The 23,310-nt window shown below is 37.1% G+C and overlaps 1 protein-coding gene across 1 annotated transcript; it reads left to right on the forward strand.

The window, feature by feature from the left end:
- The first annotated feature begins 4,911 nt into the window (after positions 1 to 4,911).
- LOC134790676 (aromatic-L-amino-acid decarboxylase) lies at positions 4,912 to 21,617 on the forward strand. Its single transcript, XM_063761572.1, has 6 exons — positions 4,912 to 5,222; positions 16,556 to 16,640; positions 17,116 to 17,350; positions 19,844 to 20,093; positions 20,186 to 20,334; positions 20,740 to 21,617. The coding sequence occupies exons 2-6, from the start codon at positions 16,561 to 16,563 to the stop codon at positions 21,463 to 21,465; spliced, it is 1,440 nt and encodes a 479-aa protein (XP_063617642.1). The 5' UTR covers positions 4,912 to 5,222; positions 16,556 to 16,560; the 3' UTR covers positions 21,466 to 21,617.
- Positions 21,618 to 23,310: the final 1,693 nt, after the last annotated feature.

Here is a 23,310-nt window from a genome sequence, read left to right on the forward strand (position 1 = left end):
TAAAATCTTGTTCGGTGATACTTAAAGTGGCTGCGCCTCTGTTGACTATCAGGGTCACGCCGTCCTTATTAATAATAGGCTGGCCAACTATTAAGTCAATATCGGTCATCTCGACGTCCGTTAGATATGCTTGGCAATTTACGTCCAGGCTGTCAATTTGTAGTTTAAACTCGACTTCACCTTTGCTCTCCACCCTGTCGCCATAAAATCCTTTAAATGCGACTTGTGATGGTTTCACTTCTAAGTTGAGCAGATCTGCGATTTCCGAATTGAGAACGTTGACCTCGCTTCCGGTGTCCAAATAGGCCTTCACGTAGACGTCGTTGATTTGAGCGGTCTTCTTGTAGATGTTATTATGCTTTTGAATCATCTTGATTTCCTTTACAGCTGGAGTCGTCTCGTCTCGAGTTTTTAGGTTATCTGGGCAACGTAGTGCAATGTGCCCCTTTGCGCCACACTTGAAACAGGTGCGCTGGTCAGGTAAAGGGCAATTCCGTACCAAATGCCCGGTTTTCTTACAGCGTGGGCACGGATCTGCCTCAATATTTACCGGCGCTTTCTTTTCAGTAGACTGACGTGTACCGTCCTTAGAACCGGCACGAGTTACATCGGCGCCATGAAATGGCGCACGGTAGTCGTCCAACGCAGACAGGAAACGCTCGTACAACTCCGTCGGCTGATCGCATTGGAATGCTCTCGCATTTGATTGCAGGGTAGGCGGGAGGCCGCGGATGATGCAGGATACTGTAGCGGCGTTGGACAGCTTGCACCGATGACACATGGCGATTTTTTCTTGGTAGTACTTTGTCATGCTTTCGTTCGGCATTTTCTTCCTGTTAAGCATTTCTTCTAGTATATTCGAATAATCTCGATGTTTCGGAAAAGCACGAAGAATCATTTCCTTCCAGTCTTCCCATGAATGATCGTACTCTTCAAGGCGATTATACCACTTACGAGCTTGGCCACGCAACTTGTCCTGGAGATGGAATGATTTTGTTTTATCATTCCAACCGTGGATGTCTCCTAATTGGTCGATTTTCTTAAGCCACGTCTGAACGGTACAGTCCTCATTATCAGGGTCGAATTCAGGGATCAGGGATGCAGCACGATGGTGTTTTGTACGTGCTAGCACCGGTATATCGTCTTCCAAGGCTTCAAAGGCTTTATGCACTTCTTGGGTCAAAAGACTTTTAAGAATTTTTCTTGCTGGTGGCGTAGACGTACCGTCTTCTTCATCTTGATCGTATGTAGCGTCCGTAATATCGATGTCTTCGTCACTGGCGGAAGCGGCCACGTGTTCAGTGTTCCAGTCAGGTGGTCGTGGTCGTTTTTTTGTTGCCGCTCGCGTCATCATTAAATTGTAGGTACTCGTATCCCAATTTCTGAATGTAAATTAGCAGGTGAAATGGGACGGCGAGAAGTCAAATACTTTGTGATCGGTGATTTATTTTATTTATAATTAATTATGATTAATCGGACAGAGTTTCCACTTAGTAGTTTATCAATCAGAATGAACACCCAAAATTAGGGTGCGCTGGCTTTTATAGGCTGGCTTGTCATCTCCCACTCCGAGGCTCGGCTAGGCAGCATGGCGGGGCTGGTGGTAGTGGGGCGATGACGTGGCTTGGCTGGCTGGGCGGTTGAATGGCAACAGGAATGCGTTACAACTGTGATTACCCATTTTATGAAACGTCCGCTAAACTAGCACAGGTCCGACGCTGACAGTGGTCACGGGCGTACTGGCGTGAGGAATAGGCGCAAGGTATTACCGCGTAGGGTGTAATTTAGTAGGCAAAATGTTGAATTCATCAAATGATGAATGAAAAAATTAACGTATCGATAAAAGGACAAGCAATAATGAAGATTTACTTAAAAGCTATCGACTGAAGTAAGTTTCATATACATTTTCGTCCTAGTACTTCTAACATAAGGAAATAAAAACAGTGTTAGGCATGTTTTCAACTTAAGATTCTATCGAGAAAATAATGAGCCGTCGTGTTTCTGACAAGCAATAACGTAGTTCAAGGACTGAAGTTATATATACTAGAAAATAATGCATGAAATCCTTGTAAAAGTCTGTAAATATGGTGGTGGTAATCAAAGAAACTTAATTGCTAAATTGGAAATCAAAATAACTAAAATGGGCCAGAATCACCAATTTTAAACTACTACGTTTAGTGCTCATCGATGTTAGTGTCGTAAGCGCCATCGACAATAAGGTCCCTTTTCATAGATAATACCACATATTTCCGAAGATAATATGTGACGTTATCTATGAAAAGGGACCTTATTGTCGATGGCGCTTACGCCATTATTAACGATGCTCCGATATAAATTCAATGCCGCGCGACGCTGTGCGGCGTAAGCGCCATCGACAATAAGGTCCCTTTTCATAGATAATGCCCCATATTCTACACTAAAAAATAAATATAAAATCGGTGTAAGTACCTAGAGAGTTACCTACATGTAACATGCCCCTCACTAAAAGAAAGGCGCAAAGGGATTATTTATGTAATAAATGCACATGCATAATTTTCCCAGTTTCGTGGTCGTTATCACGTGGTAAATATGTACCTAGTACCTACCTATCCCTCTCAGTTGTATAGGTACACGCATAGTATGAGTATAAGATGAAACTTACTTTAGTTTACAAAAAAAAAAAGATTTAATAATGTAGGTACTATTAAAAAATATGTTTATTGGAGTTTTTTCGGTTACCCATCAGGTATTGTGGATGTTTGGTTTTTTTAAATACCTACACATATTTTTTAAATAGCTTGACACGACAAGGAAGTAAGTACAGTCACCTGCAATAATATGTTACTCTTCGAAGGCCGCAAAAATATGTGACACGCTCTAATGGCGTCTACAAATAAGATCGCTACAGATATTTTTGCGGCCTTCGCTTTGACGAGTAACATATTATTTCAGGTGACTGTACATATAATAAAATTGACGATTATAAAGGTTAAATATTTACAGCTTTGTTAGCTTAGCTAAATTATTTCGGCTGGTGGTAGAATGCACATACATATATTATTTATGTTATGACTTAAATCGATTAAATATTAGCGACTAGCAATTCACAAAACCGCCTACCTAATGTGTATCCGCCAGGGCTACGGTAATGATCCTGAACTGAAAACTTAGGTATAAGTATGTTATTGTATGATGGATGTTCGGTCGGAGGGGCTAGCTTCAGTAAGTACTTATATGAGCTAAATAAAATTAAGACAGATGATACTTTAAAAAGCTTTAAAACGATGTGTATCTTGTACCGCTTCCTTATTTATTTCCTTTTTGTAATCACAAACGATAAATATGTATGTATTTTACAAGAGGGATAAGTTACTGTTTACCCCGTGCCAATATATAGAAATCCGAGCAAGTGAAGGTTCTAAAATTAAACTGCAAGCGTAGCAAGTGTTTCAAAATTTAATTTTAACGGCGTAGGTATCTTGCCAGAATAAGAAGTTTTTATTGGAAAAAAACTATTAATACTTCAATAGTAGATTGTTAACCAAGGGTTGAAAGGCACCCATTCCTGTCGAGGTAGTTTGGCGCTCGAACGCAGTGAGAGCGCCAATAGTCCGAGACGGAAATAGTGCCTTTCACCCGAGTTAAACACTCTACTTTTCATATCGAATGCGAGGAAACCAAACAAGACAAGGCAATTTCGCAAAATTAGTAATTGAATAGACCTACGGCCATGATTTTTTTTCCTTAGGACTTACTTGCAATCGGAGACTTTACATGATTAATAACCCCTAGCGAAAATCATTTAGATTGCAATATTAACGAAAACACATTTTTTAACAAACTGCAGTAATTTTAAAATTATGTGTTCATTAAAGTATGAAAATCAGCGGGATTGCCTCTTACTTTTTAATTTTATACATTTTCGTTCTAAAAGCCGCAACAGACTACCGGACCGCACCGCGACCTTGGTGCGCCGCACTACGTAATAATACAATAAAAGTATTTTAAATATTAAATAACAATTTAATTAATAATATAAGATTTTTTTTTCTTGTATTTTATTTTATTTTCGTGAATATAGGGCTAAATAACTTTAAAAACCAATTTAATATCGTACAAACGTTTAAATGTGGCTGTATAAGATTTTGCCTTTGCTCATTTACGCAAGTGTAAGGTTTAAAAAAATATTTTTGGTGTATTCCTTTTGGTTCCCGCTTTATAAAATCGAGTAAATAGAATTCAACGAAAGAAATCAAGAATAATTTGTTTTTAACAATTTACGTACATCATTTTTTATAAACAAAGGATCAACGTGGGATTAGTAAAATTAAACAATTACCAATTGTTCCAGGCGAGGAAATAAAGACACTATTTTTCCATTTTGTTTCCACCCACTTGTTCGTGGGACGGGGACGCAGAGGAGTACACCACTTTTCTGCGCTAGAGCATAAACGTATCACTTTCTGCGCACCTTTTAGAACAACAACGACCCACTTTCAGAGCATGAGGTATGAAAAATAATTTTACTCGTATAGAGTAGATACCTATATACCGCTACAAATTTCCGCATTTATCGGTTTAGTCAATCAGTCAAATACATTTGAAACACCTTGTACATCTTGTAATACCTAAAAGTGATACCCCGTATCCGGTATACCTAACTATGCTAAATTGCAGCTTTCTAGCACTAATGGTCAGTGCGCAAGTCCGTAAAACAGACAGACAGACCGACGGACATGGCGAAACTATAAGGCAGGGGTCAACCCCGTAGGGTTCCGTAGTCAACTACGGAACCCTAAAAAGCACGAAATAATATTTGACCGGAATGGGTGACACAGCACTGTTCGATTCGATTGATCCTATACTGAAGCTGTGTGGTGGTGTGTGTCATTGAAATAGGGATGCAACATGCAACCCTCTTATCACTTTTATCAGGTTTAGTGTGGTCGGCTACAATATTAGTATTCGGGCTGACGGCTCATGCGCGAGGCTAATCTTCCTGATGGAGTCTAACTATATAGGTGCTGGAGCTATACTGGCTGTTACGAGGCTATATAAGGCTTGCAAGGCCCGCGGCCCGCCGTAGTGTGAACGTGGCAGCGCTCCTAACCCACGGTCCGCTGCGCGAATAAACGATCGCACGAAAGCAATCAAATCAATTACCTACTTTATTTTGTTGCAAATTACCGAGGTGAAGGCTGTGTTTTTGTTTGAAATCTTGTTTTTGTGAGGAATTATACTAGGTAAGTGCAACAATTGAGATGATTGTCATAACTAACACCAGTTATTTTTAAATCGGAGTTAAGTTTAATGCTTAAATTCGCATTAAACTTAACTCCAATTTAAAATTATTTTTAAATTTCCTTATATATATTATTACTGTGACTGATTATATTAATGACTTAACTAAACTTTTTCTAAAGTGCGATACAAATGTTGGTGTATAATTCAAATATAATTCAACATAAGTACATATTATTTCAATTAGACAACACACAGTTCTAAACAAATTGAAATATTTCGCGAACTCACTGTAAAAAATTATGTCAGTAGATATGTATGTATAGTACTTAAGCTGCGAAGATAACTGACCCTCCTTGCATAGAAATTTGTTTGCAGGGGGGTCTACAGCTGACTTTACATGTAAGACCTGTTAAGTTTATGTAGGTATACTTATATTGTCAAAGGAAAGTAAACCTACTTACCTAATAAAAATAGGATAAGTAACTTACCTTAATTACTTAGGTAGGTAAATACTTTATTGCATACATCTGAAAAAAAATGTTACTTACATCTTGAGGAGGAAAGATTCTAAAATAAACGAAGTTCTAGAGATACACGCGTAATGAGGGGTTTCGTGTGTTGATACCTCTATATACCAAATTACTTAAAAAATCCAAATCAATTATCAATTCATAAATAAACGTTCAGCATTATTATTATTCTTGGGGTATCTACGAGTACTTGCTAACATCGCAATATTTGAATCGGCGACTTGTGATGTTTGGGATGTAAATATTTGATTTTAAGAAGATAAACGCATTTTTTTGTTAGGATGAATAAATATGACAATGAGAAGTGTTAAGAAATTTTATCTAAAAATTCAAAATGTACCTAAAATATTATATTTAGGTACTTAAGTACCAACTTTTACATTTTACGCAAAATTCTTACCTACGTCATTTTTATCTTTGGCTAAGTTGGTTTCAATGTTTCAATAGAAATAATTCTTATGTCAGTTAGTACCTACATATCTAACAAGTAAGTACCTGTAAAAAATATCGTAACAAATGTATTAACGAACGCGCTTACTGACAGTATAACTTGTTAGTCGGGAAAAATTGCGAAGAAGTCCCTTAAACAGGAAAAAGGCACGTTCCTGAAAGACTTGCAATGGAAGAGAAATTCTTTATATATAAGTAATATCTCGTTATGTCTATTTACTTTTATACCAAAAGTTGGAAGTGAAGCCAAGTCTGAGATTTTTTTTATCAAAAGCCGGCCAAGTGCGAGTCGGACTTGCGCCTCGAGGGTTCTGTACTATCACTTATTTATGAGGGTTCCGTGCTAGGGCTCGTGATTCTGAGTAGTAATAACCTAGAATCCTGAGACGAAAAAAAAAACGCCCATCTATAACAGTAATTATTATAAGGGGGTCATCCATTAATTACGTCACACGTTTAGGGGGAGGGTGGGGTCAAGAAAATGTGACATATTGTGACATGGGGGAGGGGGGAGACACAAACTTTGTGACGTCACTTTAACTTCATCAGTAACCGAATGTTTTTTTTCAATTATTTTATTCACTGTACATTTAAATAACAAGTTTTTAAAACGATAATCGTTTTTATTCTTTTAATTTTCTTTCCTAAGCAGTTTTGGGTTATAAAATTACTAATATTTATATCGTCAAAAATATTTTGATAAAATATTAATAATACTTAGGTACTTACTTAATTCGATTTGGCGATTTCGTAGAAAAAATGTGACGTCACACTAGGGGGGAGGGGTTTGCCAAATGTGACCAAATGTGACAAGGGGGGGAGGGGTCAAAAAACCTAGAAATTCGTGTGACGTAGTTAATGGATGACCCCAAGTACAACATTTACACTATTTACAGAACAATTAAAAATTGTTTGATAAATGGGTGAATTCCAAAAAGATGTTTTAGAGTTTATGCTTTAATAATAAAAAATAATAATTTTAGCTGCTGGGCGCAGGCCTCTTCTCATGCGCCGAATGGCTCTAATTGGGTCTTAATTAATTTATTTAATTCTATATTGTGTTACCAAAATTACCCATTAAAATTGCATTGTATTGAATTATTTCATACACGTAGTTATAAGTTTACAGCTTACCAACACAATTAATGCATGCAACTTAAATAAAAACCGGGCAAGTGCGAGTCGGACTCGCGCACGAAGGGTTCCGTACCATTATCTTTAAAAACTGTCACCCATCCAAGTACCTACTGACCCCGCCCGACGTTGCTTAACTTCGGTCAAAAATCACGTTTGTTGTATGGGAGCCCCACTTAAATCTTTATTTTATTCTGTTTTTAGTATTTGTTGTTATAGCGGCAACAGAAATACATCATCTGTGAAAATTTCAGCTGTCTAACTATCACAGATCACGAGATACAGCCTGGTGACAGACGGACGGACGGACGGACGGACGGACGGACGGACGGACGGACGAACAGCGGAGTCTTAGTAATAGGGTCCCGTTTTACCCTTTGGGTACGGAACACTAATAAAAACTGATTAATTTTAATAACACACTGAAACTAATCAATATAAGACTAATTAATGTTTCTAATTCTGTACACTTTTTCAATTCTCGTTTAATTAGATTAGATCTCGTTTTTAGTAATTAATCTTCGATAATCTTATTGTAAATTATTGTACCTAAATTTGGATGAAGATCGTTCTTTAGTGATAAACCCGCTTGTCGTCTTACTTCAATTTTAATCTATCTTATGTCGATAGGTACTGTTTTTTTAATCAAGGTAAGCAACTAATAATATTAAAATTAGATTTATTTATTAGAAAACATAAAATATAAATGACAAAATTGACAGTCAGAAATAATATTTAAATTAATCCTAGACATTCTTAAAACGCATCTCTACAATAAGAATTACGGTAGGTAAATCGAATGACCAGAAAGGAATGTCAAATGGTTTGAGGGTTAAAAACGAAACAATGTCAAAAGTAAAATAATCAATACACCAATGTCCAAGAAGAATAAATAATATGAAAAGTAGAATAATTATATAATAGGTAATGTCGAATAATTCACTAATTAAATATAGGAGTTTCCTATAGAAAGTTTATGAAATGGTTTGTATTTATGAATATACGTAAAATAACCAAAGGTCATTAGTCAACTTTCAAACGTCATAAACTGGTCTTTGTCACGGCTATTGTTTGCCCTTGTCAATGAATTTGTCACATGCATTACGAGTATACCTTACTTATGCCCTAATTAATGACTAATTAGATTAATTAGTATACCTTCCATAGGTACACTGGTACGTGTTAAGTGTTGGTGATTTACTTACTTTACTTTAGGTAAATGCTGTAAATAGGCTTCAAAAATATTTAAGAAAATAAACGTCTTTGAGTAGTTAAAGAAAGTTAAAAGTGGTAAATACAATAACGAATCACGAGTTGTAGGTATAATAAGTAGAGTTCATTCTTGTCGATTAAATTAAGTGCTTGTAACTACTGAAATAATATTGGCTACGGAACCCTACAACATAGCTTGATATTTATACTCTTGCCCGGTTTTTAAAATTTCACTTTTATCACGCAAGTAGCGTATTTTTAATACAAGGAAAATGAACACCGTATTTGATAAGATAAAATTATAGGTATAACATAATAATTAAAGCGGGTTGACATCTAGAACAGGGGTTTTCCAACCAGCGTTTCACTTAGCCCAACTTAAACTGAAACATTAGAGAGGATAAATCCAAGCACCGATGACGCACGGCGGTCTACTGTGTACTTACCTTACGGCAGGTCGCCTACACTGGTTATGCGACTTATGCGGAAGCATTTATTAACTCGGCAAGGGATCCCCCGTATGGGGAAACGGTGTTTACCGCATTTACCTACTGATTTCCTGCCAAACTTATTTCAAGATAAAGTAAAGTCCCCTTCTGGCTATTTTATAATAAGGATAAAACCATAATAAGGTATATTAATATACGTACTTATATTCGTTTTCGTATTTCGAATAGACAATTGTAAGGTATAGGTTTAGCGCTTTTCTTAACGTTGCATGAAATACATAGTTTCATGTTATGTACCTATTTATTAGCTTATACCTATATATTTGTTTACACTTTATTGCACAATATAACACATAAAGTACAAATGGCGGACGTAATGTCTAAAGGCGTTCTCTACCAGTCCACCATCAGGGTGAAGTGAACAGAAATTTTACTGGACTTTGTTTACATATTACATGTTTACATATTTGTGAACACTCTGGCCGCTCCTAAATACCTGATGGCGATTGGCGAATGTACTTAGGTACTATGGATTTTCCCGCCTAATAACGCGATTGTTAGAACACTTAGAACTTGACTTGGCAAAAACAAATGATGTAATAATCACAGAAAGTGTTTGTAAACCAAATTCGCGACAGATTGCGTGTACCTAAATCGTGCAACCCATCAGACTGCCTTGGATCTCTCGTCCTACGGTAAAGATATAATTGGTTCTAAGAATACCCTACTGTTACGGTTAATGACGTCGTCCAAGTCTGGTTAATAATTAATGAAGGCTATTGACACAATAATCTCATTACAATTTGTGCATCTAATTAGGTATCTAGTCAATGCAACTCCAGTCAACTATTATTATTATTTGTCTGTCTTTCCATATCTCGGGACCATGGGGTCCCGGACCTTTGGGAGGCGTGCGTGGGGCCGAAGCCAACAGCGCAGAGGCCCTTTAAGACAAATTAATCTAAAGGCAAGGGATACACGTGGCGGATACCATCCCCGAACGCACAATATGATACATCCGGAGATGGTCCCCGCCAGGTGCAAAGACTATTGCAGTGCAGCACTTTTGTGCTGCGATGGGAACTAAGGTCATAGGCTATAGATTTGAATGTTGGATGGACTGGATATCGGGCTATGGGAGGAGACTAGCGGACACCTGATTATATTATTTGTATCTCTTTAAAACTCACGGGTAAATACATCCCGGTCATTTGATAGGCGTGCGTGGGGATACAGATCCAACACGTAGAGGCCCTTTGGAGAAGTTTGCTGTTATGTAATACACCTGCTAGAACCCATTCACGTAATCACGTAAATCGGTCCCAACAGGCGTAGGGGCTATTGTAAATATAATGGAGAAAAGTGCCGGTTATGGTGTTGAATCTTGGCTGGTCAAAAGATTGGGCTATTGCTGAGAGGTCCGGACACCTGCCATTATTATTATTATTATTACTATAAATAGACCAAGAACTAAAAACCAAACCAAAACAAACTAAAAACCGGAACTACACAAAAAAGATTACCTACTACGTGAACTCGTGTTAGAAAAGGGATTTTTTTTAGAAAAAAAAAACCATTCCGTCTGTCCATTGTAGAAAAATGTTGAGATTTGTACTTAAAGAAGTAAAGTACTTAGGTACTTTTTGCACGTAATAATATAAATGGTCCTTAATTACAATGGCTTTGTTATTAAAATAATTCTTAATTAAAATTTCGTAATCTATACTTATCCAATTAAAACTGAAATGTTAGAAATCAATCTGTATAGTTATAGTATGAATTATCTCAAATGATTTTTTCGGGCTCGGGTGCTAATCCCTTAAACAAAAGCCTTTGTTTCTTTTAAGAGCAGTCTACAGCACGTGCCAAAGTAACCATGTCGTTTAAAAAGCATCTATCGTGATAGTATTAAGGTTCTAATTCATATGACAGATCGTTCAGAGAACAATCAGGGTGGTCTTTTTTTAGAGATAACAAAACGTGTTATCTCCGAACGGAATGTTTCATGAATTTGAACCATATAATTATAATGGTAAATTTGTTTTTCAAACGGACTTGTTCCCGTTACTTATGTCGGAGCTATTAGCAGTAAGCATTGTAACCACTGCATAAAGGAAACAATACCTTTTGTTTAACAGGTTACGGTCCGAGCCCGAAAAAAGTATAGTATGAATTATCTCAGGTGAATTACCTGAGATAATTCATACTATACCCTACTTTTTTCAAAAGCAGCATTATATTACAGTTTGATAAATTGTTAAGAAACATTAAGATGATAGATATATCAATACTTAGTATTCATATTAATACTCAAGTTAGATCGAAAGTTATACCTATGTACAAAAAGGGGTCATCCATTAATTACATCACACGTTTAGGGGGAGGGAGGGGGTCAAGAAAATGTGACATGTTGTGACAAGGGGGAGGGGGGAGTCATAAACTTTGTGACGTCACTTTAACTTCATCAGTAACCGAAAATGTATTTAAATTATTTTATACGCTAATTATCATTTAAATAACAAGGTTTTGAAACGATAATCGTTTTTTTCGTTTAATTTTATTTCTTAATCAGTTTTGGGTTATAAAATTACTAATATTTCTTTTGTCAAAAATATTTTGATAAAATATTAAATAAATATTTGCCGATTTCGTTGAAGAAATGTGACGTCACACCAGGGGGGAGGGGTTTGCCAAATGTGACCAAGTGTGACAAGGAGGGGGGAGGGGTAAAAAAACCTAGAAATTCGTGTGACGTAATTAATGGATGACCCCAAACCTAAAATTGCTTATTCTAGATACCAATCTTTTGATAGATATGAATTACAAGATCGAAGTAGCTATGAGTTCAGTTATAAATCAGCGAAGGTCGGACCACTTAAACCAAAATTGTATCAAAGCGGATATAATGTTGCACAAAGGACCGGATACGAGCGGTTGGCCCCAGATACTATACGGAGGAAACTTAGTTACGCCGCGTTTCTTGTCACCAATTACTAACTCAAGTCACTCTATAACAGGCAATAATAATAATTCAGCCTATACCTCTCAACGTTCCACTGCTGGATACAGGCCTCCTCTCATGCACTAGAGAAGAATAAGGCTATGTAATTTCAAAGCTGACCCAACACATCCTGGACATGTTACACGTTCACCTTTAAATTTCTTCGCCGATGTTTGAATTGTTTGAGGTTCTTTACGTATCATAAAAGGTAGGCAGTCAGGTACAAAATAAATATAGAAAAGATGATAATTTGAGCGAGATCTTGGTTATCCTGTTCGTGCTAGGTACTCGTTATTCTTGTTGAAGAATCAGATTGGCATATAATTCTGCTCAGTACATTTAAGAAACTTGAGCAGTGCAATTGCAATCCCGCGTAAAAATGCTCGGTTTTGTGAGAACAGTAATATAAATGTCTGAACGAACTAAACATCTTCGTTTCAGCTTGGGAGATAATGATGTCGTATACCCGGCTGTTCTCCTCTCATTCTTAAACAATTTTCGTGAAATTTTATGAGCAGGTTCTAAAATAATTATACGCCCGGCCATAGATATGTTTTTTTTGTGTAAGTATTCAGTTTTTTCTTTTTCAAAATCTTGGATTTGACTCAGGAGGTTTAATTTCAGTTGACTATTTACCACTAGTGAATGAAGTGGAGAACTTTATTAGTCATAATGCTGATGTTATTTATGGGCCACTTTTTATGTATTAAATACTGATATTAAGAATCATTACATTTATAACTTTTATAAGACTGTCTATAGTTACTATTTTCGATAAGGCATTTACTTAGGTAGGTACATTCAAATTTAATTGATAAGATTGCATCGTAATAACTGGCTGGCATATAAACATACTCGTACTTAAATATAAAATAGGTAATAAAATAAATCTTATATTATACTTAATTAGATAAACTAAAACTCAAATAGTCAAAAACAAAATTTACTGAAGTACCTAGTAACAGTAGTAACATTGTTTGAAAGTGATGCTGATAGGTTTAAAAATACTCGAATGTCAATGACTCCTTCCCATCTAACAATAAGCTAAAGAAAGAAAGAAATTCAACGGGATCCAAAGGACATTCTTAAGAACAAGTGCGGTGTTTACATAGAGTACATGATCTTTTTATTGTGTGCAATTTATTACATGTTATTAGTAGTAGCGTATAAATACCCTAGTGCCGTGGAATATTGTTGGAAACCGTGCTATCCGCAGCCGGCGAGGTCTACACATAACCTCGCACCACTTGCCCGCCGCCCGGCGTTGCGCAAGCTCCGTTCTCTCGACATTGAACAAGGAACAAGGACCACCAATTTAACTGAACTTTGTGACCTAGGTAATTGAACACCTAGTTATGGTAGTTACTGGCTGTGGGTTCAAATTAATATGAAATATCTAGTAACAATTCATTAGAGAGATTTAAAATGTAAACAGTCTTTTTACCACTAAACGTGAATTTATTTTAAACTTGAGTAGGTAGGTCGGTACGTTTTATACGGTTTTATCACACCATAATTTGTATCATTACCTATAGTTCGTTTTTTTAGCATTAGAAAGAAGGTAAGCGATCTTGACATGTCTGTTAATTGAAAAACGCTTTTTAAAAATCAGTAACTATTACTTATGAAATTGTTACATATTTGCTGTGACTTATTTTTAAAGCGTGTTTTTAATTAAAAGACACATCAAGATTGTTTACCTTTTTTCTAATGCTAAAAAAAACAAACTATAGTACCTATACATATATTGTATTATTAGGTTCAAAATCGAATATAAGTGTATATCAGGTCTAGTGGTAAAAAGCCACACAAGAAGCATAGGTAGGTAGGTACTAAGCATATAAAAAAAACATTTATTTCTAAATTTTAAATAAGAAATTATAATTAAATTAAAATTTATAATATGGCGATGTTTTCTATCTTTACGTTTTAGATAAGCTAGTAAATTAGCAAAAAGCGGTTAATTATGGTAGGGGAGCCAAAGAGGGGATTTTTGTGTTTACTCGAACGCGTCAGATTAAGATATGAATGATATCTTGCTACCCCATGTAGTCTACCTTTACCCCTTTTAGTCATCTATGTTGAGCCCTTGGTTGGTGGGGGGTTCAACAAATTGTTATGCAGATTGTGGACATACTAGTCCAAATTAACGCTATCATTGTGCTATTACTAAATCTGATAATTATTTGCACGCATTTCCTTAATCTGACGGTTACAATGTAAAAATTAGGCGTCAAACTTGTGTTGTAGGCAAAAATTGTAGGCGCTTTCCGGCTCGCTGGAAAAAAACTTTATATAACTATTTTTTCTTCTTATCTTCTAATATTTCGATTCCAATAGGTCTGTATGACGCACGAGTAAATCCCGATTTAGCATCGTGGGCTCCCCTACTATTAGTTCAGATGCGATAAACGTTAGACTACCACTTTTCCGAAAGGACTTAGCTTAATTACAATTACTTATCTATTGTGATAAGTATGATATAATTACTGATAATTGACATTAGGATCAACACTCAGGTATACTTAAATAGCAAATAAAAAAAATGCCAAAATATTGAAGAACAAATGACCATGTGCGACTACTCGTAATATCTGTAGTTTCTGGCGCCACAGTTATTTAATTGATTAAATGATAACACAGTTTGATTACCAAAACATCGCAACGCATTGTAATTAACAATCAATAGTAACTAGTGTAACTACAATAAAATGGGTTTAATTTCTAGGCGCAAACATGACTCAGCAGGACACATCACTCAAATTCGGTTCGTTCTAATTTTCATTAGAAGTCATCTGCATGTTACTTAGTTTTCTTTGAAGCATAGCATTTGAAGTAATATTGAGTTATGTCTATTTCAATTATTAATTGTTGTTTTTTTAATTAAGTTACTATTGTAGTACCTAGTGTTACCTACATAGTATGACGTCCATATTTAGATTTATTTGACAACGCTATATTTTTTTTATTTCAGCTTAAATTGATGTGTGCTTACTTGTAATTTCGATTTGCACGATTTCATGTACTGTGTTTACGTATGCAATTTCATTTGGTTTTTTGAAACATTTAAGTTTCAGAAATATTCTTATATTCCAGATTTTGCTACCTTCATTTGAAATATTCAAAAAACTGCGTTGCACTCCCGTAACAAAGAGCTAATAATAATATCTTAGCTATTCTACTTTTGAGGCTGGGGGAAGCGGGGTAGCTTGGTACACCTTTTTTGAAATTGATTTTAGGGTCAAATTGAACTCAAAATACATTCTTTTTGTACTTAATAGGTGACAAATTTACTTAGGTATACAAAGTATATCTTTTTTTGTTGAATTTATGGCCAGTAAAAGAGATATATGGATTTTAACAAATAATGGGATTTGTTCAATTGTGCCCCACCTGCAGGGCACTCTGATACATTACATGGGACACTTTGATACATCATTTTGGGGTACTTTGGCACGTGAATCAAAGTGCCCCGTAAGTGTTTCAAACTGCCCCGCAGAGCACACGTTACAGATCAACTCAGTTAGCTGACCAGTAGTAAGCTTTTTAAACATTATAAAACGTATATTAAGTGCGATGCTATTAGAACATACTACAGTTATTAAGCACGTGCACTAAAACTAGAAAAAAAGCTTTTAATGAAATCACTGTCAGTTTTTGACACAAAGCTACTTGAGTTGATTTAACTTTTCTTTGTCAATTTATTTTTCTCTTTGTACAGTCACCAGCAATAATATGTTACACAACGGAGGCCGCAAAAATATCTGACACGATCTTATTCGCAGTACAATACGAGCGCGTCACATATTTTTGCGGCCTTCATTGTGTAACATATTATTGCTGGTGACTGTACGTTCGCACTATTCACTAAAAAAATATTTTAAAAAATGTTCTTAACATAAAAACTGACAGGGGCACTTAGATACACTAGAGGCTAGAGGGGCACTTTGATATGTTCAAAACTGCCCCAATCTTCATTGTACCAAATTACCCCAATGGTCAAATAAATTAAAAATAATTTATTAAAAATATACTATTAAGTATTACTTTAAAATAAGAAGCTAACTTTATTACAGAATAAACGTACTTAGCGCTCATTATGATGTTCATCCGACAAAGTCTTAAATTTCGCACCACAACTCGATAAAAAAATCAGAATTTATTTACTATGCGACCGCGCAAACACGTTTTCACGCACCAAGCGACAACGGCTGGCAGGAGAGATGTGCCGAAGCTGATACCTCACTCACACATACAAAGCCACATTTTAGCATTGTAGAAGGTGAACATAGGTTTTTAGTTAAGGAATTATTGTGGGTGTTCAAAACTGCCCCTTGTGCCTATCTGCCCCGCTTCCCCTACTAGTTGTATAGTATATTCTTTAAAAATATATTTAAAAGAAAATAACGTAGGTAGTAAATATTTCAGATATGTAACTATAAAAATAAAATAAAATAAAAATAATTTATTTCAGACTTTAGGTCCATTGGACTACTATGTATACCTATACTCATTTGGCTCGCCAAACACTTAAAGTAAATAATTGTGTTTTACAGAAACCATGGAGGCGGGTGATTTCAAAGATTTCGCTAAGGCGATGACTGACTACATCGCCGAGTACTTGGAGAACATAAGGGACAGGTAAGCTGCATTGTACTGTTTTATTTTCTGGGAATTTACCGGCGGGATTCCAAAACGATGTAATGAAGAATAAGTATGTAGTTTTCAAAACAATCCTGAAGATCTTGTTGTTGCACGGCTTGTTGGATGTATTATATTAACAAAGATATATAATGTAACTTCTAATGTACATGACAATACAATATGAAATAAATGAAATGAAAAAAAAAAACATTTATTTCAGGCTTTTAGCCCATAAAACACTGAGACAAATCACACAAAATTAAATGAAAGAACTCTCTTCCTCCAGCGCTGTTAGCGTAAATTGACCCAGTAAATTGACGTAAGTAAAGAAAAAAAATCTATGTGCGTTATTTGATCTCTATAATCTTTTTTGTGTAAGTATATAACTTTTGGATGTCAGAACCTCCGTTCAGGCAGCTTTAGTTCAGATGTCACGGGCAAATCTTCAGTATATATAAATACGATATTCTAGGCAAGTGGTGCCATCAGTGAAGCCCGGCTACCTGCGGCCGCTCGTCCCTGAACAGGCCCCCGAGCAGCCTGAGCCGTGGACCGCCGTGATGGCAGACATCGAGCGAGTCGTCATGACCGGCGTCACCCACTGGCACTCGCCGCGCTTCCACGCCTACTTCCCCACTGCGAACTCCTACCCTGCCATTGTGGCTGATATGCTGAGTGGCGCTATCGCCTGCATCGGATTTACTTGGGTAAGATTCTTCTCAAAAATTTACACAAAAGGAATAAGTTTTAGCAAAAAATAATTTTGGTACAAGCTTATATCGCTGATTGTACTTTTGTTACCACAGGCAACTAATACTCATCGAGACAATTCTAAAAACCCTTAATACAATTAGGTTGCGTTGTTTCATCACCGAGTTCCTATGCCCACATCCTGTCTCTATCATCAGATCAGCTCGATGGTTCCTTAATATTGCATTATCACCCGACTTACATATGTACCTATGCAAATTTTCAGCTCAATCGGAAAGCGGGAAATGGGTCAAATTTAGCTTCCAAGATTTGAACCACACATTATGGAGGCTCTTTAGCGATAAGACCGCATGTTGTTACAATAGGCAGGTACCTATATGTAGACCTATAGTTTATACTGGTCTACGTAACGTCACATTCTCGAGTCAAAAAGAGACCCATGTAGTGGGTATATATGACATAGGCCCCACGTCCAAATTTGCCAGGTTAGACAAATCTAATGGTCTGCTGACATTGGATGAAGTCACAATCGCGTGATAGCATTTAACAAGTTTCACGGGCACAGCTCAGAATTGCGGGAAGGATCCTTATCCTTAAGTTATGCAAATAATACGACCTAGCACGCAGCTACCTTTTTAATTGGTTATGTTTATCAAAAAGGTGTTTTATTTATCTACTTGAATGTATAAATCAATTCAATGCCAGTGTCAAGTTCACGATACAAAACGCGAACAAGGGAAACCGGTCCCATTCATTTATAATAAAAAGTAATACGAGTATTATATTTATAACACAATATTAAAGGCTGGTCGAGTGCCTTTATGTTAGGTAATAAGCAATTAGGCACCCTCAGGCTAATGCAAAAAAAATTGTATCACCACGTTTTGATTTCATTTGACCTAGTGTAAGATACGACTTGTACGTTCTAATAATAATTATGTTAATTGGAATCGGGTGGCGTACAAGGATTTAAATTTTAATCTTACATATATGTACGCGTACCTACACACACAGTAATACACGGATATCTTTCTAAAAAAAATCAGCTATATATATCTTCTACGTACGAAGAATATCATACGGAAAAGAAGCAAGAGAAAACTTTAAATTTTTAGATTAACATCGTGAATGAGTATGTCCAAAACTACGAAAAATCACTAGAACATATATGTAGGTATATATGGGATTCGATCGATAGCACCTGGGCTACAACCGCGAAAATCGAAGTTCGCATATTGCGGGCATTTTTCTCTGTCACTCTAATTACGCCTTCATTGGAGTAAAAGAGAAAGATCCCCGCAATTTGCGAATTTCGGTTTTCGCGGTAGCCCCTCTGAGCTGCTCTCGGCGTACACAGACAACCGCCGCCGGGTTGGTCTGTGTCGGCGTATTATCGTTGTTTCAACGGTTGGAACGAATTTAAACCGAACCAACGGCGTAATAAGAGCACGAGTGCGACGCCGTAATGCTTACTTTTCACAATAGTCAATTTATTCGAGAGTTGACATGTCACCGAAGTATAGAATCGTTAAACGTTACAGTTGCTTTAACACAAAGCCTCAGTGCGGTTGGCATACAAAACAATTATTTTGGTTACGTATTTATTCTATGGTTGTCACCAAACTTAGTAAAAAGTAATAGGTACTACTACTACTGGCACTAGGTACTTAGTATAGTTACTCGAATTACTTACCTGTTATGACTTTATGATGCTGAAATGTTGATTACCATTACGTTTTTTCTGACCAAGACCAACGCCGCGTCCATGTCTCCCCGGATTTCTCTCTTTCTGCTGAATACAAGAACACTTTTTGAGGGTGATACTGATATTTTATAGTTCATTGTCTGAAGTACATATGTAATTCTCTAATCAATTTAATCATACGTAAAATGTAGGAACTTAATATAAGTAGGGACTGATTGCAGAGTCCAGTGACTGATTGCAAGCCTAGTACGTTCCTCAGAAGCTTTTTTAGATTGAAAATGCTAGCAAACAGAACAAGAACGTTTTCTCGATATTGGGCATCAAGGCAAATTTACAACAAAACTTCCGTGAGACACAGACATATTAAATATATGGGTCACCGTAAACGCAAGCTCCTGATGACACTCCTCGGTACGGAGTGAAACATGTCGAGCGTTTTTCGACTTAAAATACGTGAGTGACCCGTTTTTAATATATTTAATAAGGCAAATTTACGCTTGAAATACGTCAGTGTTGTTGTACAGCCCAAATAAACATCCTTGATTTCATGATAAAGACACGTGTCACAAAAAATCAGGCAATTGACTTCAATTACCTAATAGGGTGGCGATAAGCAATTAGCGTTGTCCGTTCATAAAAAAAACGTTACCGTACTTTCATAATTTACATTTTGCACTCAGTGGATATGACGAATGAACCAACGGGTGTAATGTAACCCTTCCCTGAAATATTGTCCAGTACTAAGGATTCTGTCAACAAGCTAATGATATAAAATTTCTTCCAGATCGCTAGTCCCGCATGTACCGAGCTGGAAGTAGTCATGTTAGACTGGCTGGGCCAGATGTTGGGTCTGCCGGAGGAGTTCTTGGCGCGCTCGGGCGGTGAGGCCGGCGGCGTGATCCAGGGAACTGCCAGCGAGGCTACCCTCGTGGCTCTCCTCGGGGCCAAGTCCAGAGTTATGCATAGAGTTCGCGAGCAACATCCAGACTGGACCGACTCGGATATACTTTCCAAGCTTGTGGGATATTGCAATAGTAAGTACCTTATATAATAATTAGTTTCACCAAAGAATCACTCTTCGCCAAAATCTTTATCAGATCTATAATCAGCAAAATAATGATTTCAGAGCAAGCGCACTCATCGGTGGAGCGCGCCGGACTCCTCGGCGGAGTGAAGTTGCGCTCCCTGCAGCCGGACGGCAAGCGGCGGCTCCGCGCCGACATCCTCCGCGACGCAATCAGGGAAGACAAGGCCAAAGGACTTATACCCTTCTACGTAAGTTTCTTTATTGTCTTAATTGTTAGTCTTGTTTTTCACTGGTAATGATTGTGCCCAAGAAGTCTTGTAAGTACGTTCTTTCATATTCCTATTAATCCTTTGAACGCCACGCTTATCGTGAGCAGCGCGTCATCGCGAACCTTGTCGGAATGCACGAAGATTGATATTGGGCTGTAGCCAATCGCGACGTCTTTGGTCAAAAGATTAAAAATATTAAAATATGTGCTGAGAGCAGCGACCTGTTCCGTACCTTATTAGCTGGCACGTGCTTCCGCGTCTTTGGCAAATTGGTATTTAGGTAACAATTTTTATTCAAGCTGCCCATTTTTAGATCGTTATATTTGGTTATATGAACGTCCGTCCGTAGATATCCGTCTATCAACTTGCTATATTGTTTTTCAGGTTGTGGCAACCCTTGGCACAACGTCGTCTTGCACCTTCGATGCGCTTGATGAGATCGGTGACGTTTGTGCGGAGGACGACAACCTCTGGCTCCACGTCGACGCTGCGTACGCCGGTTCTGCGTTCATCTGCCCCGAATACCGTTACCTGATGAAGGGTGTCGAGAAGGCTGACTCCTTCAACTTCAACCCGCACAAGTGGATGTTGGTTAACTTTGACTGCTCAGCCATGTGGCTCAAGCAGCCGCGCTGGATCGTCGACGCTTTCAACGTGGACCCTCTGTACCTGAAACATGACCAGCAGGGATCCGCTCCCGACTACCGCCACTGGCAAATTCCCTTGGGCCGTCGATTCAGAGCCCTCAAGCTCTGGTTCGTTTTGAGACTATACGGAGTAGAGAACCTTCAAAAACACATTAGGAAGCATATCGCGTTAGCACATCTTTTCGAAAAGCTGTGCTTGGAAGACGAGAGATTTGAGATAGTTGAAGAGGTGACGATGGGTTTGGTTTGTTTCAAATTAAAGGAGAGTAATGAGGTTAACGAGGAGCTGCTGAGAATGATTAACGGACGGGGCAGAATTCACCTCGTGCCGTCGAAGATCGATGATGTGTACTTCTTGAGGCTTGCTGTCTGCTCACGTTTCACCGAGGAGAAGGACATCCAGGAGTCGTGGGAGGAAGTGAAGGCTTCAGCCGATGAAATCCTTAAGAAACTTAAAAAGTAGACAAACGACATCGCAAAAGTGTTTAAGGCAGGTGCTGAGCATTTACCCGATCAAGCTCTAAATACCAAGTATATGTTATATCAATAGAGTAAGTTTTTGAAAACATGGAGTTCCACTGAGCAGAGTAGTCAAAACATTGAAATCAGGATGAAATTGTAGCGAGTACCTATATATCGAGAATTAATTTGTTTCGGACACCTACACCAGCTTTTACTGGTCATGATCAGGGATAACTGAATAATCTAGCAAATGTCAATAACAGAGATATACCTAGGTACATTTCTTTAACTACCCGACGAATGTCTACGAAAAAGTTTGGGTTAGGTATCACGAATTCAAACCCCCACACTTACATCAAACAGTCTAAATTAAAGGTTTTTATTTAAACTAAATATTCGCGACATAACCGTAACACACATTGTGAGTATAAAGCAGTGCCTATTTCTGTAAATTTATTCTTAATAACAGTATCAATCAGATTGATTTACGGTTGCAAGATGCTAATTTATATTAAGCATATATACATTTAGTAATATTTCTTCAAAATAATATTTTTATATATCAAGTGGGACCATCAACAAGGGATAACTATATTTTATTAACTTTAAGGCGAAAAAATTCTCAAAACTTCATTTTTGACATACCGGGGACCTAGACCATATCAACATACCTACTTGTTTCTAAACCCTTTTCTCTTCCATATTAGTGCGACAGAGTGACATTAGCGTTTCGTTCGCTACGGCGCAAACGATTGGCATCTTGGCTAGGCAACTGGTATTGCACGTACCCCATAGAGTTAAACAATGTTTTTAAAACTACCTTAGGACTCCAGGCACTAACTAAAGGCACTTCATGTGGGTGCACTTTCCCTGCGTGACTGACAAAAGTGCGCTACTATGTATTCCTCTTACCTTACTGTTTAAATAACTAAGATCATTAGTCGTTACCTACTTGTGAATGTAATGGAACACATAAATTATTGCATAACATAGTGCAATAATTTACTATAACATCTAGATGTATATAATTAAATGTTATTTGACTTGCACTAATTACGTTATATTAGTAATATATCTATATACTACATTTTATATAGCTGTGTAGTCTGTTGTATGTGACCCAAATGATATAGTATGTGTAATGTGTATTTAAACATACCCTGTATCTACATAGATTATAGAAAATTTAATTTATAGCTGTTCCGATTTTATGAAGAAGTTAAATATTATATTAAAACCTATTAAGACAATAATGCAAATTGCAAATATTGTTAATAATAAAGTTGTAGAAGTTTAGTTTTCAAAACTTGCCTGGGACGAGTAGATAGACATATACTTGAACTTGTGATTTCTTGCCACGATTGTATTTGAGGCGTTATATTGTAAGTTAATTTCGAGACATACATGCACGGGCGTAGCCAGGGAGGGGGTTTTGGGGGTTCAAACCCCCCCCCCCCCCCCCCCGAAAAGTTCAGAATATTAACATTCATAGAATTATAATAAGAACAGGCGTGCGGCATATTTCATTGATTACTAACTATTACCTATAGTATACGGTGGTTTGGATTTTGGATTTCTCCGCCATCGTCGATTATCGAATCGCATCAATTACTTTCTAAGATATGATAAAGGTGACATTCGGGTGGCGACTGCAGCAGCATTACTCTGTTGCTACGTTACTGCTGCAGCACTGTCAATTTTCGTGATAAAATTATGTGACTGATTTCCATACTAAAAGTAAAAATGTACAACTGTCTATCAAATTGCGTTTTTTATATCGAAAAATTTTCGCGCTCGCTTCGCTCGCATTTTCAATTACTTTCTAAGATATGACAAAGGTGACTTT

The sequence above is a fragment of the Cydia splendana genome, chromosome 5 (genome assembly GCF_910591565.1).
Source record: "Cydia splendana chromosome 5, ilCydSple1.2, whole genome shotgun sequence".
In the NCBI taxonomy this organism is placed as follows: Eukaryota; Metazoa; Arthropoda; class Insecta; order Lepidoptera; family Tortricidae; genus Cydia; species Cydia splendana.

Bases quoted from the DNA above. Each gene is read 5' to 3' on its own strand.
- LOC134790676 (XM_063761572.1), top strand. From the start codon at position 16,561: ATGGAGGCGGGTGATTTCAAAGATTTCGCTAAGGCGATGACTGACTAC. The intron at 16,641-17,115 runs GTAAGCTGCATT...ACGATATTCTAG, and splicing joins TTGGAGAACATAAGGGACAG to GCAAGTGGTGCCATCAGTGA. The intron at 20,094-20,185 runs GTAAGTACCTTA...TAATGATTTCAG, and splicing joins GCTTGTGGGATATTGCAATA to AGCAAGCGCACTCATCGGTG.